We start from the raw sequence: 18,192 nt of genomic DNA, 5'->3' as shown, positions 1-18,192 counted from the left end.
GGGTGGGGGCCGCGCGCCACGAGGTGGCAGCAGGGCACCAACGCTGCTGCCTGCAGCCCTGCGCGCGGGGAGGGGGCACCCGAGCCGAAGGGATGCGGCAGGAGGCTGGAATAGCAGGGTACATCCTGGCAAGCCTGCGCGCAGCGACGTGGTCAAACAAAGGTTCAGCCGAGGATTTCAAAGGTGTATTTTAATTCTTTGTGTCATAGAAACGAATAGAATTTTTCCCATAGAAATTTTTCTTTTCTATGCTGTATGTGTTCTTCTTACACTTTGAAGGCCTTATAAATAGTCCCACTGCTCCTCAGGATGATTTAATACCTTCATTTGGTATCTTTTGTCTTTAATTATGGATCTCTGTTAGGGAGATCGATAGCAGCAAACCGGTTTTAGCATCCAGGAAACGTAACATGAAACGGAATAAAATTGTGTTTCCACTGTATTAAGTAGAGCTAAGATTTCTCTCACCCGTGATGAAAGGTGTTTGGGTGTTTCTTTTTAAAGCTGCATCTGAAAATTTTCGAGGCTTGGTATACTCAGCACTTGCGCTGTCAATAATCATGACTGTGCGCTTCAGTGAAGAAGCATTATGTGCAAGAGGGTGTTTGTTAGTAGTATCTAGGTACCAGTTTTATTCTAATTTAATTGCATAGAACCATTTGTCCTGTGGTAACTTTTATCTACTCCAGCCCTACTATCTTGTTTTACAGTCAATATTCCCTTTCTCGCCTGGAAACAGGAGACATAATTTAAATATATATTTAAGAATTCTTACAAATATCCAGTTACAATTGAAACTGTGTGATTTATGTAGTGCTCCTAATGCAGAAGCATGAAATATCTTGTAAGAAAATCTCACTAAAGAATTTGAGAGGCTTGTAGTGTATATAGTCACCAAGAGCACTTCAGCTGTTTAACACTACAAACCCAAAATTTGAAGTCAGGTATTTATTTCTGCCAAGTCAGGACACTATAAAGTTTGAGACTTTTCAATTAATTTGAAAGTTTGCTGGAAACGTCAGTGTGTATCTTGCCTTCTGTGGTTCAATAGTTATGATAGTTACACAGTTAGCAATATCTACCAGGTTTGTAAACTAGTATTTAGATCAAAAAGATTCATATAGGTTTGCTTTTCATTTGTATGGTGCTTATTTGGGTTACAGAGCATCAGAGCAGGGAAGCAGTGATGAGACCAGAACTGTCTATTTTAACTTCACGGCCCTTGTCTCAGTATAGCTGTATTTTTGTCAAAGTAAATAGCCTTGTCCTTCAAAGGATGAATATTCATTTTAGAGATTCAGCCTCAGCTGAACCTCAGCTTTGGAGCTGTAACAGGTGTGGAAAGTTGTTGTTGTTTCAGCTTAGCTCTTCTGTTGATCTTCTGTCTTTTGAGGGGCTCTTTTCCATCCACTTCTGATTACCAACAGCTTATTTTTATCCAACCGCTTTATTTTCAGCCTTGAATGATACTTCATCTTTTTTATCATAACTTGTACAGTTTTAAAATTAAAAATGAATTTCTATTACATTTTTTTCAATGACAGACTATTACAGACCTTTCAAAACTATCTCCTTTATCCTTAGAATAAAACCAGCAAGTTACTTTAAAACAAATAATAGCTGATGAATCATTATCTGAAGTTATGCTCTGTGCTGCAAGTCTTGGTTCGGCCTCATGTTTTCTTTATGTCTCTGAGCAAATCACTGTGCGCCTTAGTCTATACTGTAAATGAGTGATGACCTTTCCTTTTACTATCCTAACTCCAAAGTCTAGCCCAGTGTAGTTTCAATTTTGTTTGGAGTTTGTGGGGTTTGCTTTGCACAAGCTAAATATCAGTGTATTTCCCCCCCAAAGCGCTGAACATAAAATTTCAGAACCAATAGGTTCCTGCATCTATAGTCTGTTAAAGTTACTTCCTACAAAGACAACAAAGATATTTTAATACAGAGCAACAGGGATGTTTCGTTTTGATTACTCTCTTTTAAGCCAGACGTTGGTTTTTATCTTTTTGTTATTGCACTTTTTGTTAGATCTGAAACTCAACTTCTGGACAACACTGCAGGAGTATTTAACAATTAGTGAAAATTGTGGTGAGTGCTTGTACTCTCCCTTGGACACTTACTGGATGTACCATACAGGAAATTCCTAAGTATCTAGAAAGTGTATCTAGTCTAAAGTGAAAGAAGTCATTAGATCCCAATCAGTGTTTGTTTCCAGTCGCCTTAGAGACCTTATCTTGTGAAGCCCAGCAAATACTGGGTTATCCATGAACTCTCTGTAGCAATCACAACGGTGAGTCAAGTATTCTAATTCCTTTTTAGTGCAGCAATTTGTTTCCTTCTTGAAAGCCAACCATATCCTGGGTTGTATCAGAAGTGTGGCCAGCAGGTTGAGGGAGGTGATTCTCCCCTTCTACTCTGCTCTGGTGAGACCCCACATGGAGTGCTGCGTCCAGCTGTGGAGCCCTCAACATCAGAAGGCTATGGACTCGCTCCCAGCTGTTAGAGGAGGCCATGAGGATGCTCAGAGGGCTGGAGCACCTCTGCTATGATGAAAGGCTGAGAGAGTTGGGCTTGTTCAGCCTGGAGAAGAGAAGGCTCTGGGGAGACCTTAGAGCACCTTCCAGTACCTGAAGGGGCTACAAGGAAGCTGGGAGGGACTTTTTACAAGGGCCTGTAGTGACAGGACAAGAGGTAACAGGTTTAAATTGAAAGTGGGGAGGTTTAGATCAGATATCAGGAAGAAGTTCTTCAGGGAGAGGGTGGTGAGGCACTGGGACAGGTTGCCCAGAGAAGCTGTGGATGCCCCATCCCTGGAAGTGTTCCAGGCCAGGCTGGATGAGGCTTTGAGCAACCTGGTCTAGTGGAAGGTGTCCCTGCCCATGGCAGGGGGGTTGGAACTGGATGGTCTTTAAGGGCCCTTCTAACCCAAACCATTCTATGGTTTTATGACAACGAGTTCCGGGCTGTCATCATACAAAATCTGGAGGAAAGCTATTATGTAGTGCCTTTTTTAAGCTTTCAAGGGAATAAAATCCAAATTAAACCGTAGTTATAATAAACCAAAACTGTTTAAGGGTAAATATATAGAAAATAATTGTATGAATTAGAATACAATGAGGTTTTGTGAACTATGCATGTTAATTTGCATTATTTTTTAGAAATACTCATTATATAACTATTTTAGTAATGGTGGATCAGGTTTTCGGAGAAGGAACTAAGACGTATTACAAAGTGAAGTCTGCTGTCCCACCTCCATCTCAAGATCTGCTCTACTTTCCTACACTCTTACATAGGAACAGTGATAGAATCAGAGCGATGGGAGCGTGTTTTCCGCTTGTCAGCAAAGGTTGATCAGGCCTGCATGACCTCAGCTTGCAGGGTGATAGCTATGAGGGTTTGAATAGCCCCATAGAAAAGTCCAGCGTGACCCACTGCTGACACATGCGAATCTTTGGGCCTGAACACAGAGAGCAACCTGTTTCACTCTCCAATGTAACCCTGAGCATGGTGGGCTCCTAGCATCAGCAAAGAAGATTAGTCTTGCTCTTGAGGACAAGCTGAAGGTGTTTTCAGATGCAGTGTGGAGTACCATTTGATGATGAGCCAAGGTACTGTAGAAAGTTATTTATCTCCTTCCTTCTCTGCCACCTGTTTGTAAATCTCATGAACGAATACCCTATAAGAGTTTCATTTCAGTGCTTACATCAAGTTAATTATAACTCTGCTGGCATTTTGCAATTGCTAATTCTAGCCAGAGCGTTCTCTGAGAAATAGTATTTGGGGGGGTTGCTTAATTTTGAGTTGTTCTCCAAGCAGTCCGTATAGTAATGTATATAACTGTTAATTGCTCTAGTACCTATGAGAGATAAGAGAGGCTTCATCTTTTTTTTTTTCATATAATTGGTGGTTGCCTGTTATACTACATTATACTACCTAGGATATGGTCATGCGAGATTTCAACTTCCAGAACACCCATGTAAGGTATGTACGTGCAGGTTTTTCTAGAAATGAGCAGAAACCCTTCCAACAAGCAATATTGTTTAGTTGTAAAAAATTTGCCTTTTGAGTATTATTTGACTATTATGTTGCATACAATATTGTGAGGCCTGCACAACAGATACCATGCAGCTAATTAGGAAGCTGAAGATGAGGTACCAATTGATGGTTGAGAGTTTAGAACTTACTCTGGTTTGCTCCTCCCTGCTGCCGGCTTTACACCACAAAGTTGTCATGTAGGCTGTAATATACTTAAAATATTAAGTGCACAAAGACTAGGAAACTGCTACCTGTTGCTTTTTTTCCCCTTTTTTTATCTGCTGCAAAATGTGGACAATATTGGACATAATAGTCTGTGTTAAAACATTTTTAGCAAGTGTAGCTGGCTTAGTCCTAGTGAACTTCGTCTCCTTAATTTGTACGTAATAAATAAAATTGCTGGCAGAGCATGGGAAGCTGAAAAGTCCTCGACTTAGTACAAGCACCACTTAGCAACAACCCAAACATCTGTGTGTTACCACATTATTCTCATGCTAAATCCAAACCACAGCACTATACCAGCTACTGGGAGGAAATTAACTCTATCCCAGCTGCAACCAGGACATAAGAATTCTCAGCATCAGGGCCATAGTAACTATTTAGACTCCGGCTTCTTTCTGAATTGCTGATTAGCTCATGACTTCTTAAGGACATCTTTGCCTTCTGGCAACTCCATGATCACTTCCAAGATTCCTGGGTGATTGGGGTTTCCTATTCAAGGTGTGATCAGTGTGACCCATTTACTCCAGGTAGCATCAGTTGCATGATGTGTAGAGAGGATTTTCCTTTTGAACATCCAGCCCAGCAGTCGAGGTTCCAGGAGGAGCTGTGCTTCAGTACCAACCACAGCCAAAGCAGCTCAAACTCCTTTGTATGCTGCCAGTATCTCTTTTTCAGTTGACATATAGTGGGCCTCGCATCCTGTGTATCCCTGACCCTTAGGGTTTTGGAGTCAACCTCATCTCCCCTCGTTCTTCCTGCCAGACACTCCAGGAAGGACCATTCTTCTGCACTGTGGAGCACATTTTTAACATCTTGTCCTGACTGGACTGGCCCAAAGGCTGCTGTGTGAACTATCTCCTGTTTAATTCGTTCAAAGGCTCGTCATTGCTCAGGGCCCCATTTATAATCGTTCTTCTTCCAGGTCACTTGATGGAGAGGGCTTACAGTTAGACTGTGATTTGGAATATGCATTCTCCAAAACCCACAACGCCTAAGAAGGCTTCTGTTTCCTTTTCCAATTGCTTTGTTAAAGCCCCTTTCCCTAGAAAGGGGTCATGCTACTTGGCTTCCTTACCCTCTAATTCCAGGCTACTGGCCCCATTATCCCAGCATTGGTGCAGTGAGGTGATGATGTACTGGCCTGGACGAGGGCTGAAATCTTTTTGCCTATCTTGCAGCTCACTCAGGGATAGGGACTGGGTTGTTACTGCCTCGTTTATGAGTTCTTCCACCTCTTTCCTTCTTCTGTTGTCATGATGGCCCTGCTTTGGAGTAGTCTGCCTCCTCCATCTCTTCTTCCTGCTCCTTCTTAGAAGCAGCTTCTTCAGCCCTTACTGAACAAGCTGACTTCTGCTTCCAAGATTTCTTCTTTTATGTAGGGGTGACTGATAACCAGCATGGGTTGGTTCTCTGGCTCAGCTGCAGTGCCCGTCGCTGGGGCTGGAGTAGCCACAGTGCTTGTCACATTGTCATGGGATCCTCTTCCCTTTGAGGGTACTCAGTACTGTTGAACAGGGCTTGGTAGGCATGGGTCAGGCCCCTGCACATTGCAATGATTTGTGTCTCCTTGCAACTGCCAGGGCATGTATCTTCCAAATATTCTACTATTTTTTCAGGATTCTGCACTTGTTCAGGGGTAAAGTTCCAAAACACTGGAGGTGCCCGTTGCCCCAGGCATTCACCAGTGCTATTCCACACACCGTGCCAGTCATAATTTTCCAGCCTCAGCAGAGATCTCTGGGTGATACTTTTAAATTGCTTGCTAACCTTAGACAAAACCAAAACAGTATTCTCAAGAAATACCAATAGAAGTATGTTAACTACCCAAGGATGTTCAGGATGCTGAAAAGTTAGTGTAATGAAGGAAGAAACAACGCAGTAGAAGGCAGCAAAGGTACCCTTCTGTATTTCCTCCATTAAAAAAAACCTCTCACAGGAAGAAGTATAATTGCTAATTGTCTCCACGAGATGGTACCCAAATTATAGTAATGGCGTTAGTACAAAGCTCGGATACCACGTTAAGTGCAAACTCAGTATCTTAAAAGACAAATCTTCCAGGCAAAACATTACTAATCATTGCAGAGTGCAGCACCCTGCAAAAGGCAACACCAATTTTTAACATGTACAGCAGGGAGCATGATGCAAATCAAATAAACTAATACCATGACCCTCAACTGCTAACACAGAAATCCCTTACTACGTTCTAAGTGATCTGTTATTGTCTCAAGCCCTTTGTGCCCCATGTTGAGCACCAAAAAGGACTGTCATGGCTTAGCCCCATCTGGCAACTAAGCACCACATAGCCTCTTGCTCACCGTGCTCCCCCAGGTGGGGTGGGGGAGAGAAATGGAAAAAACCACTTGTGAGTTTTTAAGCTAAAACAGTTTAATTGGAAGCAAAGGAAAGGAAGTTCTTCCCAGAGAGGGTGGTGAGGCACTGTAACAGGTTGCCCAGAGAAGCTGTGGATGTCCCATCCCTGGGAGTGTTCAAGGCCAGGCTGGATGTGGCCTTGAGCAACCTGGTCTAGTGGAAGGTGTCCCTGCCCATGGCAGGGAGGTTGGAACTAGATGATCTTTAAGGTCTCTTCCAGCCCAAACCATTCTACAATATGATATGATGTAAACATTCCATAGTAAGTCTTATATAATGCCAAGGTGGTCTTCCCTGGCATCCCATAACCCTTGGGAGGAGTTGGGCCAGGGCTTATTTCTCTGATCAGTTTATTTGCATTCCTCTATGATATGATAAATAATAATAATACTGATAAAGGAATATAAAAAACAATACAGATAGTTGCACAAGGCAACAGTTGCTCACCACCTGGTGATCTATAACCCACCCCTGAGCAGCAGTTCCCACTCCCTGGACAACTGCAGTTTTATAGAATGAGCATGATGTCATATGGTATGGAATATCCTTTTGGCCAGTCTGGGTCACCTGTCTGGGCTGTGCCCCCACTCAGCTTCTTGTATACCTCCCCACTGGCAGAGCATGGGAAGCAGAAAAGTCCTTGACTTAGTATGAGCACTACAACTACTTAGCAACAACTAAAAACATCAGTGTGTTATCCGCATTATTCTCATACTAAATCCAAAACACAGCACTATGCCACCTATTAGGAAGAAAATTAACTCTATCCCAGCTGAAACCAGGACAGCAATTCAAGTAGCAACACATTCCTCTTGTCCAGAAATGGTGCTACTCTGCCAACCTGTTGTAATATTAATGGGAAAAGGCAACAGGATAATCTATTATTTGCATGCAGCTCTAAATCTGCATGACACTTTACCAAAACGGATCTGACAAAGAACAAAGAGTCTGCCTTTAAGAACTTAAGATCTAAAAAGCTCTAGTCAGGTTTAACAAGTGTCTTTTGCTTGTTATTGCCAATAGGTTTCAAGAATAAAAAAAATCAAAGAGGAGAGAGTGTACAGTAATTAGAGGTGTACTAAATATGGTAAAATTAGACTGGATAAAGGTATTAAAGCTGGATAAAAGTACTAAAGCTGGGAGTTTGGAGAGAAGGTTATGTAGGCGTAAGACATTGATGCATGATCATCAGAAAGCATCTGACAAATGAACAGATCACTAATTAATGAGACTAAGGTAGAAACATGGAACAAAATATTGAACTTTGATTTGTTTCATTTATTAATTCTGCTTCCTGTTCACTTCCTTCAGAAGAATAACTATGAATTGGTCTCCAGCACTCTCAGTTTTACTACACATAGCTTGATGGTGCTTTGTGAATTCAAACACAGCCCTCTTTGTATTTTCATCGTTTCCTGTCTATCCTTTAACTACCCATTTAAAAAAAAAATAAATCCAATCCAGAATTTTTCCCTAGGAGAGCAAACATAGCACTTGTAATGAGCAGTAATCACAAACATCACTTATACTGTGCATGCAATAATGGAAGGAGTGGGGTTTTTAGAAAGAAAGGGCAGCACAGAGCCACACAAACTGCATAAAATTAAATGAGCAATGCAGGCTACGTACGTTTCTTCAGGGGTCTTAAAACTCGTGTATTGTCCCATACGCTTACTCCACAGTATTGTAGCTCAGTGGGGGTCAAACTTCAAATGAAGCCTTTAAAGGCCCCAAATGTGATAATCACAGGGGAAACATCTCAGTTATTTGTAACAGAATTAAGATACCTTACAGTTTTAAGATACCTTGCATCCCACTGCATTATGTGTATGAAAATTCCAGTGGATGTTGGTGGATGACCCGAGAAGATTGGTACTGTGGACTTTATTGCTGTACTACTGCTGTGATCTTCTTGCCTGGACTCAACATAAAAGCTGATAATGTGACAGAAACTAGAATAAAACTGCTCTCCAATGCCAGAAAGCATGGGGACTCCAGAAGGGACACTGAGATTGTTTTTTTAAGGCAAATTTTCTTTTTAACAGAAACATGTTATTAGTCATTCAGAAATTACACATTGTATTAAAAAAACATACCAGACTAAAACCTATCACAATGTTCTGTGATATTCTTTATCAAGTAAAGCCCAGATGTACTGAACTTCATAGAGCAAGAGTAAGACAGAGTTCTCTTGTTCATTTCTTTTGTGTGTGCACTTTGAATAGAAATTAATCTAATCAGTTTAGCCTTTTCCACTCATCTCTGAATGCCAACTTCCTTAAATTGAATACTATAATTGTAGATTTTTTTCTTTTTAAATCTGCTTACATTTTTCAGTACAGCAACAAAAGTCCCTAACTTTCCTGGGAGAGAAAGGGACTATAGCTGTTTTCAAAGTCCAGATATCCCTCTGTAATATTGTTTTTAGAATTCATGTGAGTTAACACATTCATTTCCTCTTAGAAAAGCAAACAAACGGGGCAAAACACACACACACACAAAAAAAAAAAAACCCAAAACCAAACAAACAGGAAACTCCTCCCATCCTGTGACTGGGAAGTGATGTTTTATTCATCTAATCCTCTGCCTGTACGGCTGTTTAAGGGACTGTTCTTTTCCAGGGAGAGCCGTTTCTTCTGCATGCTAAAAGTGTCACATTGCTTTTAAGGCCAAACAGCTCATGTTTTCAGAAGAGGTCTGTGTCTGTCAGTTACTATCATCCTCTTTTTAATCACTGTTAATGCTGAGGTTTAGTAAATGGATTGATGTAACAGTTTCTGCCCTAGAGATTGCGCTTTTCTTCTTCATGTTTCCCTTTCATCCACTCTTCTCTTGAGAGCCTTTTCCTGCATTATGCTGGTACTGTTCCAAGGGGAGTCCACATAGTTACAGCAGACCAGCTTTCATAGAGCAGGTTTTTTTACAGTCACTGGCCTTTACACCTTGCACAAAGGTAGGCAATACCAGACTACGTGGCTGACATGAATTATGTAATGTGATGGAAAGTGAAGACCCTCCTCATGGAAATATATTACGCTACACTTGAAGTTAAGAAGCTGGTTCTCACTGAAACTTGTTACTCAGGAGTGCTGGCAGACCTGGGCCCAAGAGCTTGGTTGTAGCAGCTGGGAGAGACAATGAGAGACGGCAACACTCAGGGAAGCTGTTCTCCTGCACGTGGAGTCTTAGTATTTTGGTATGTCATATTAATATGCAGTAGAAAAGAATGTGCAGGGAGATAACAGTAGTAAGGAAGCCAAAGAAGAGGAAATCTCAGCTGCTAACAGACACTGCTTTCATACAATTTTATTGAAAATAATCTTTAGGTATAGTTAAATGTTAACAGTGATATTTTTATCCTTAAATCTTGATATCCATACATACTGAAATCGTAATTTACGCGAAGTGTAACAGAAAGTTTGTTGTGATAAGTAGCAGTCCTTTCGACCATCAAGTTCATTTACTGATGCAAGAGATGTATCTCCTTTGACTTCGATAGAATTTTAGCCACTCATGGTGGTAAGAAACTCGGCCTTTACTATTTAAAAGTTCAATAGCAAAAGGATGAATGGTATGGGTAACTTTAATTTTATATTCAAAAAGTGAGAAATTGATAATAAGTATTTTCTCAGGGTTAATACCAGTTGCCTCTAGACTTGATGAAATCATGTTACCAGACATACTAAGGTCTGGATTTAGAGACACAATAAGGGTGAAACTGTGCAAGCTATATGAGGGTGCCAGAGTGGAGTTTGAGTTTTGCTGAACTCTTGACTGGAGGGAGAGAACACGAAGTATGTGAGAGCACTGATAGGAAGAATATTTCTATCTAAGGGAAGGGTCTGTGACTAGTAGCGGAGTGAGGAGTTATGGCACAGTTGTAATTAAAAGCTGAAGAAATAGTAAGTAGTTATAAAATTCAAGTTTCTATTTAATCTGGGCAACTTTGAATCCCTAAAGAGGGAAATTAAAGACACTGGATGTCAGAAGCAGAATGAAATAGAACTGAGGGCTGAAACATTTTATAACAGCACATAATAAACTGTGGAAACCCTTTTGGAAAATGCAGTGATTAGAAAGCTTAGTAAGAACAACCGCCGTAAACGTTTAAATTAACGTGTCCAGTTCAAGGCTTAGAAAATAAAAGTTCAGCTGGAAAGCTTCAGGCTTTCAGTCATAAGCCAGCCTGTCACTGACGGGGCTTTTCCCTTAAGGACTGATTGCTACTATTTATTAATTAGTCATTATTACAAGGTCTGATTTAGCTTGTTGAACCTGAACAATTGGACCTTAAACTGTGTGTTTAGGCGGGCAATTCCCGTATTGCGCTATGTTGACACAGGAAACAGAATCTTCAAAAAACAACTTCTCTCTGGACTGCAGGTCCAGGGTATGTATACTCCACAACCTTTGCTTCCTTATTCATTCAGTTTGGACAGATACCAAAAGATTTCTGGCACTTTTTGTTGTCTTCCAGTAAAGAAATGATAGGCATAACCCTACAAAGCATGCTGTGGTTGCTTAGTATCTCGTTAGCCTGCTCAGCTTAGAAGGAATTGTTAGAACAAAACCATACTAACGCCTTTAAAAGAATGGGGAAATAATAGTTGTGTGTGCTACCGTGCTGATGAGGCTTGTCGGTGACCTTTGACATTGACCGACACAGAGTTTCTCGCATACTTCTGGGAATGCCAGCAGTAGTAGTATTACATCCTTTAAACTCCCAAGTATTTCTGCATGAATGACTTCAAACTACTGAACTCGGAAGTGAAGTCGTTTCCGAGAAGTTGTGTGGCTACATTATCATTTCAGTGAGGCTTTTTGTGGGAGAACATGGCTGCGTGATTTCTGGACTAGAATTAGATCACCTCCAGCAATTTAGGAGAGCACACAGTGCAAACACGATCCTTTAATGCTCATTTGGATCTGTCCCAAGTGTTCACAACTGTTCATGCGTTGGACATATACAGAAATTTGTGTACAAGGCCCTTGAAAGTATCCTATTGTGTCTAACAGCCACTGTTAGTCATACAGCTTTTTCAGGAAGTCAGTGAAGCCAGGCAGATAAATCTGTAGAAACTGGAATCCAGTATGGACTGAGGAAATTAGCCTCTTCATCAACCCGAGTGGTTATTTGTTGTTTTGAAATATCTTTTTCTCTCTGTGCCAGAGAGCTGTCTAGTGATGTGGGACCAGGGGGAATTTTAGGCTAAAATAAGAATCCAAGTTCTCTTTGAAAGTCAAATGTAATATTAACATCACACAGCTAGGGATAATTCTTTAAAATGGTTAAAATCTTTTCTTGAGGCAAAGCATATTTAATTATTGCTCCCAGAGCCCTCAAGAAGCAGTATGCAAGGAGAATACCAATACCAGTGATTTGCTAGAAAAACTGTACTTCCAGAGTATCAAAGTCCTCAAGTTGATATGATTCAGTATCTTGTTTTGTAGTCGCTGAGAAAAGTATGAGAGGAGATGGTATTAGGATGGTCACATGTAAAAAGAGTCCAGAGAAAGCCTGCCAGCTGCAGCTATTTAATTTGGCCCTTTATAACAGGACATGAGGCCACTCAAAGATAAAAAGAAGCTGTTTTAAAATTGAATTGCAGTAGCATTTAAACATGATGAATCATCTAGAGAAGGTTTGTTATAGTTTCCAATTAGTCTTGTCCATTAGTAATGAAAAAGAGGACACTTAAAGCTAAAAGACAACAATTGTTAAATCAGGAAGGGAAGAAAGATTACCTAACATTTAATCATTTCACAGCAGTCTCATGACTACAGGCTATTATTGAAGAAAATAGCTGAGTAATTCTTTAGAAAGATGTCAGAGTGAGAATAGTGAAACTACTTAAATTAATCGAGATTATAGGAAAATCTAATTTTGTTAAAAACTATCTGTATTATACAGTTATTTGTGGTGTGAAAGCAGGCTGTGTTTTCCTCTCAGACATCAGCAATAAATACTAGTGGAAGCAGGATGCTGGACCAAGTAAGTAAGAGGTGCTGATAAATTCTTCCACCCTTTCCTGAGCCTTGTTTCTAACTGGGCTTGTTTATAGTTCTGAGGTTGAATCAGACCCTTTGTCGGCGCTCTCTGGCTTCAGTTCTGCCTGAGGAGATCTTACTAACATCTGAAAACACCTGCTTGGACCAAAAAGTCCAAGTTAGTAATGTCTGGGCTGTCCCTTTGCATTTCTTTCTAATCCAGTCTAAGACCCCTGCATGTAGCAGAAAGGTCAATACACGGTCATATTAAGAGAACATTTATAGCTTGTTCTGTCTTGGTTTGGTTTGTGTTTTATTTGAAATGAGGTTCAGATATTGATGGTTACACTAAAATGTGCTTTCGTTTTTTGCATAGGTTCAGACTTCTGTTTGGCAGACCAAATTAAGGCATGACCTGTCTACATCTATAACCTCTGTCAGTAGAAACTACCCACCTTGATCTTAATCTCCAGAGAATTTAGGGATGATGGTGATTCAGTAAATAAATCCTATCACACGATTGGGTGAACTGTGGATCTTCCTGTGCTTGGAATGGTTTTTAAGGGAGATCTGTCTGTCCTTCCATGAATTATTTACAGTAAAAGTAAAATATGTCCATAGAATCATAGTTTGTGAGAGGTTACTGCCAGCCTGACTTCACGTGTAGGCCGTTTGTTTTATCTGTGGGTCAGGACCTGCATTGGCTGCAGTTCACTCTCGAGTCATTTCACCATCATCAGAATCCAATCACATACAACAATCACTTCATGGAAATCACAAGATCTTTATGGTTCAATCTGAAATATGAAGGAAGAAAACAAACATTCCAGAAGAAAAACATTGGGTAGGGCTGCCAGAATGGTCTGAATTAAGATAAATAGGCACACTGCATGTGACTGGCCACTAACAATAATATCTTTGGGTTCACCTAGAAAAAAGAAGAATGGGGAAGAAGAACAGCCAAAGTCCTCTCTCAGTAATCAGTACCGAATTGTTACACCCACATTCCAGTATAATATGGACTACAAGAAAGTTGGCAAATGTATTATTATAAACAACAAAAATTTTGAAGACAAAACAGGTAATGTTCTTACTTTGATAATATTTGTTACAGACTTTAAAATGTTTATACTTTCATTAATCAATAAGCATTATATTTTTAGGACATGGAATTTTAATGAATATATTTATCTTTTTTGAGAGGGAGCTGTTCCTACAATTTATTCCTGTTCTTTAATACTTATATTAGAGCAGCTTTTTGCAGCTTCTTTGCAGTATATCTTTCAAAGAGCATGTCACCTGGCTCTACCAACTTCAAACTAAACCTTTGCCCCAGGGTTTAAAGCTGTGGTGTTAAAATTTGAACTTTGGCATCTGCAGCCCATGTTATAACTTCTGTAACAGCTATGAACTACAAAAGCTAGTAGCTGTAACTGTGCTCTGTTCACACTCCTGCATTTAACTTTTCAGACCATATATGGTTTCAGAGCAGATGGATTATAGGTCCTTTCCTATACACTTGCCAAACAAACTAAATGAAGGGTTTACTCCAAAGAATTTACATCAGTTTCTTTTATGTGGGTATCATAGGGACTCTTCTCAACAGTTTTTCCTTGGGGTGCTTTATGCATATGTTACACTGCATGACCAAAAGAAGATACAATCATCTGTAAAAGTCCTATGTTGCAAGGGGCTGGAGGCATGCCAGCATTTTTCAGGATAAGATACGTGTTAACATTGAACCTTGCGTTATTTTGCATTAAAACAAATCTCACAATTTGTTCTCAAAGCTGAGAAAGCTGTTAGAGAATTGTTTTAAAAACATGTCACCATGACATTTTTTAGGGTTTGTTAATTATAAACATAAAAATTTACCTTTGAACACGTGAATTATTTTGAATTGTGTAATGTGCAATCAACCGTATTCTTTGTTTTCTGACAGGAATGGGTACACGCAATGGCACTGATAAAGATGCTGGAGATCTAGCTAAGAGTTTCAGAAATTTAGGTTTTGAGGTTTACACATACAATGACCGAAGCCGTGATGATATGGAAAAATTACTGAAGCAAGGTAAAAATTTAGAATCATAGCATAATTTAGAGTGCAAAAAGACCTGTGGAAGTCACCAAATCTACCCCCTGCTCTAAGCAGGTCAAATTAGAACAGATTGCTTAGGCCCCACTACATGCAATTTTCTGTATAGAAGAATTCGGTTTCTGAATGGGTTAGGTTTAATTCCCCACCTCTTCCTTCAGCGTCAGTACAGAAATACACAGTTTTCTTGTCATCTTAGGCAAAGGGCCTGTCCTGTGTATTAGCTGAAGAGCCTTGTCGTATTAGATAGACTCCTGCCTGTTGACTACAGTGGGCTAGATTCGGAGTCGAGTGAAGGATGCGTTCATGTATTCCAGGTACTCATCACATTACTAACAAGTGGGTTGTGTCACTTTTCTCCACTCCTTCTCATGCCTTCCAGTAGAGGCCCAATGTATATCTAATCCCAGAAAAACATGTTTGCTAAATATAGTTTTCATTTAAAATGCAGATTCCTTTTGTCTAAGTAGTGTTTGATTTGTAGCTGCGGAGGAGAATCACAGTGATGCTGCTTGTTTTGCCTGTATCCTTCTAAGCCACGGGGAAGAAGGCCTCATCTATGGCACTGATGGACCCATGGCTATCAAGAGTTTGACTGCGCTGTTCAGAGGAGACAAGTGTAAAAGCCTCATAGGCAAACCCAAATTATTTTTCATTCAGGTAATAGCCCTAAGGTAAATACAGCATCCTACTGCTGCAGTGGGGAAAACATGTTATGTTGGTTGTCTGCTCTAGAAGAGCCCTGTAGGTTAATTTACTGAATTTTGCTGGTGGCTTTGTGAAAAAATGTGTCCGGAGAAGTTGACTATGGGTGACTCGTATTGTTTGGTTTTAAAAGATAATTTATATACAAGATTCACAGATGTAAAGAACATACTCTCATTGTAATTTTGTAGATGGTTTCTCTTTGTGGTTGGTAATATATGAATTCAAAACAGAAAGATTATCTCCCTCTTGTGCAGACAGCTGAGGACAGTATGTGATTATCAATAGAAGTCATACTGTCCAGGTCGCTTTGAGTAAGGGCTGTCTCTACAAACTACTGCATTCTGCTAAAAGAAATACTTTTTCTGTCCCTCAGTAGCCTAAACGTTTATATTGCATTAGCATATAATTAATTGTATATTACTTAAGCTTTTAAAGACAGCTGTTTCAAGCAATTTTAACTGACATACCATGAGTCTGAATTCTCTTTATGATCATAGTGTTATGAATGTGTGGGAGATGCAGCAGATGTGGTTTTCCCTAGGCTGTTCCATAAACTAATCCTCAACCTCAAAGTTAAAACGGTGTCTATTTTAGACTCTTCATACTATTAAAGAGATGTTTCTTATAATTAAAACTTTGGAATGGGTACTTTGTTGCCTTTAAAATTATCTTAATAAAGGCAACCAACTCGTGTTATATAAGCCCATAGACTGCTATATTTTGCAGGAGCTGTCAGTCAAAGCTACTGATCAGGAGTTGAAACCTGCCATCCTGAACTGTGGTCCCAGTGTGCCCTTTAGCTAAACCACATGATTAAGATGAAATTAAGAAAAAAAGAGAGAAATTGAGAATGTTAAGAATGCAGTATACTTGAATGGGTGCTTCAACACTGGAACGGGTTGCCCAGGTTGTGGAGTCTCCATCTGTGGAAATATTCCAACCTCAACTGGACATAGTCCTGGACACCTGCTGTAGCTGTCCCTGCTTGAGATGGGGGATTGGACCAGATGATCTTGGCATGTGATTTTGTTATTTTGTGAAATGCGGTGCTATAGCAGTGCATGTCAGGAACCAAAGACAGTGTGTAGTCTGCTGTAAAGAAAATGTCCAGAACTCACACTGCACAAGACATTATGTAATAATTGAGTGCTGAGGATGACGCTAGACTAGTAAAATTAATCATGGGTAGAATAAGCTAATGCTGACTTGGCAGTTTGACATCCACGGAGACCCACAGCCTGTGACACCATTACCTCCTCTTACTGTACAGGACGTACATATTTTAAAATGGGTAAGCTAGGAACTTTATCACTGAACAATTAGATGTTCCCCAGAACTGCATTTCTGCTTCTAATACATGAAAAGCACTGCTTAAAACGGTATTCATTATAAAATGTTAGTGAATGCTTACAAAACCTTTTCTCTCCTTCTTGGACAAGTTCTCTTTGTCTTCCCTGCTTTCAGGCATGCAGAGGCTCTGAATTTGATGAAGGCATACAGACTGACTCTGGACCTGCAAATGACACGCTAGAAACAGATGCCAATCCAAGATACAAAATCCCAGTAGAAGCAGATTTTCTGTTTGCATATTCCACAGTGCCAGGTAAGGAAAAGGGGGTCAGGGTGGGGATAGAAGTTTAAAAAAATTATCACACGTATTGACTTGATTGTAGACTGACCCCCATCTCACCCCCAACTTATATACTGAGCATGACGTTTGATGGCATGAAATGTCCCTTTGATCAGTTTGGGTCATCTCTCCTGGCTGTGTCCCCTCCCAGATTCATGCAGAGAAGCAGCTGGGGACCCAGGTGCGGTACCAGAAACTGAAAAAGTCCGTGAGTTGATATAAACATTGCTAGGCAACAACTGAAAACAATAGCGTGCCATCAATATTCTTCTCAGCACAACCAAACCATAGCCTCATACTGGCTACTGTGAGTAAAATTAAGTCTATCCCAGCTAAAACCAACGCAGTACTTCAGTAGTGTGAGGTTAGGAGAGTTAACACCCATTGTTCTCCAGTGGAGTTGGATATGTGACACAATTGATTAGAATTAAACTTCCTCTGTGTGTGCGTTGTTACTCTTGGCCCAGAATCTTTCGCACAAATCAGTGCATATCTCTCTGCCATTCCATTCTTCAGCATGAAAGAATACGAAAAAGAGGAAAAATAACCCCATGTGTTTTCTTATCTGTCTTTCCTGTAAGGTTATTACTCCTGGAGGAATCCTGGAAGAGGCTCCTGGTTTGTGCAGTCTCTGTGCTCTGTGCTAAATGAGCACGGAAAACAACTTGAGATCATGCAGATCCTCACACGGGTCAACTACGTGGTTGCCACAAATTTTGAGTCGCAGTCTGACGATCCGCGCTTCAGTGAGAAGAAGCAGATTCCCTGCGTGGTCTCTATGCTCACTAAGGAACTTTACTTCTGAAAGTGTATTTTACAGCAGCCAGTGATGAAAGGTCGGGATATGGTTTTGGGTGGAGATTTGATTACAGACTGGAGTAGCACATTTTTAATAACAGAAATGTAATTACACTAGATTTTTATATTGTATAAGCTGGGGTATCTGATGGATGGACAATATGCACGATTTTAAAGAAGAAATAAATGCAGTGGGCCAGCCTGAGGGCTAATGTTAATTACTCTATTTTGATTTCCCTTAGTGTGACTGTCATGATTTATGGCTACTGAAGATGTTCTGAGAGTCTGCTACCTGACCCATAAAGGTTTATTCCAGAAAACAGATTGTAAATTAAGAACGAAA

The 18,192-nt window shown here is 40.2% G+C and overlaps 1 protein-coding gene across 1 annotated transcript; it reads left to right on the top strand.

The window, feature by feature from the left end:
- The first annotated feature begins 3,576 nt into the window (after nucleotides 1-3,576).
- CASP7 (caspase 7, apoptosis-related cysteine peptidase) lies at nucleotides 3,577-17,977 on the top strand. Its single transcript, XM_010156959.1, has 6 exons — nucleotides 3,577-3,611; nucleotides 13,551-13,699; nucleotides 14,561-14,689; nucleotides 15,198-15,373; nucleotides 16,886-17,024; nucleotides 17,633-17,977. Exons 1-6 carry the CDS (start codon nucleotides 3,577-3,579, stop codon nucleotides 17,854-17,856), a joined length of 852 nt encoding a protein of 283 aa, XP_010155261.1. The 3' UTR covers nucleotides 17,857-17,977.
- The last annotated feature ends 215 nt before the right edge of the window (nucleotides 17,978-18,192 follow it).

Source organism: Eurypyga helias, unplaced genomic scaffold, assembly GCF_000690775.1.
Source record: "Eurypyga helias isolate BGI_N326 unplaced genomic scaffold, ASM69077v1 scaffold4038, whole genome shotgun sequence".
Taxonomy (NCBI): Eukaryota; Metazoa; Chordata; class Aves; order Eurypygiformes; family Eurypygidae; genus Eurypyga; species Eurypyga helias.
Note: the sequence above shows the minus strand (reverse complement) of the source record. Positions and strands in the feature narration are given on the sequence as shown.

What these genes read in the sequence shown, in the direction of transcription:
- CASP7 (XM_010156959.1), top strand. Translation starts at nt 3,577, where the DNA reads ATGCAGTGTGGAGTACCATTTGATGATGAGCCAAG. An exon ending in AAATTTTGAAGACAAAACAG is followed by an intron (nt 13,700 to 14,560) that starts GTAATGTTCTTA and finishes GTTTTCTGACAG; the next exon opens with GAATGGGTACACGCAATGGC. An exon ending in TGCATATTCCACAGTGCCAG is followed by an intron (nt 17,025 to 17,632) that starts GTAAGGAAAAGG and finishes CTTTCCTGTAAG; the next exon opens with GTTATTACTCCTGGAGGAAT.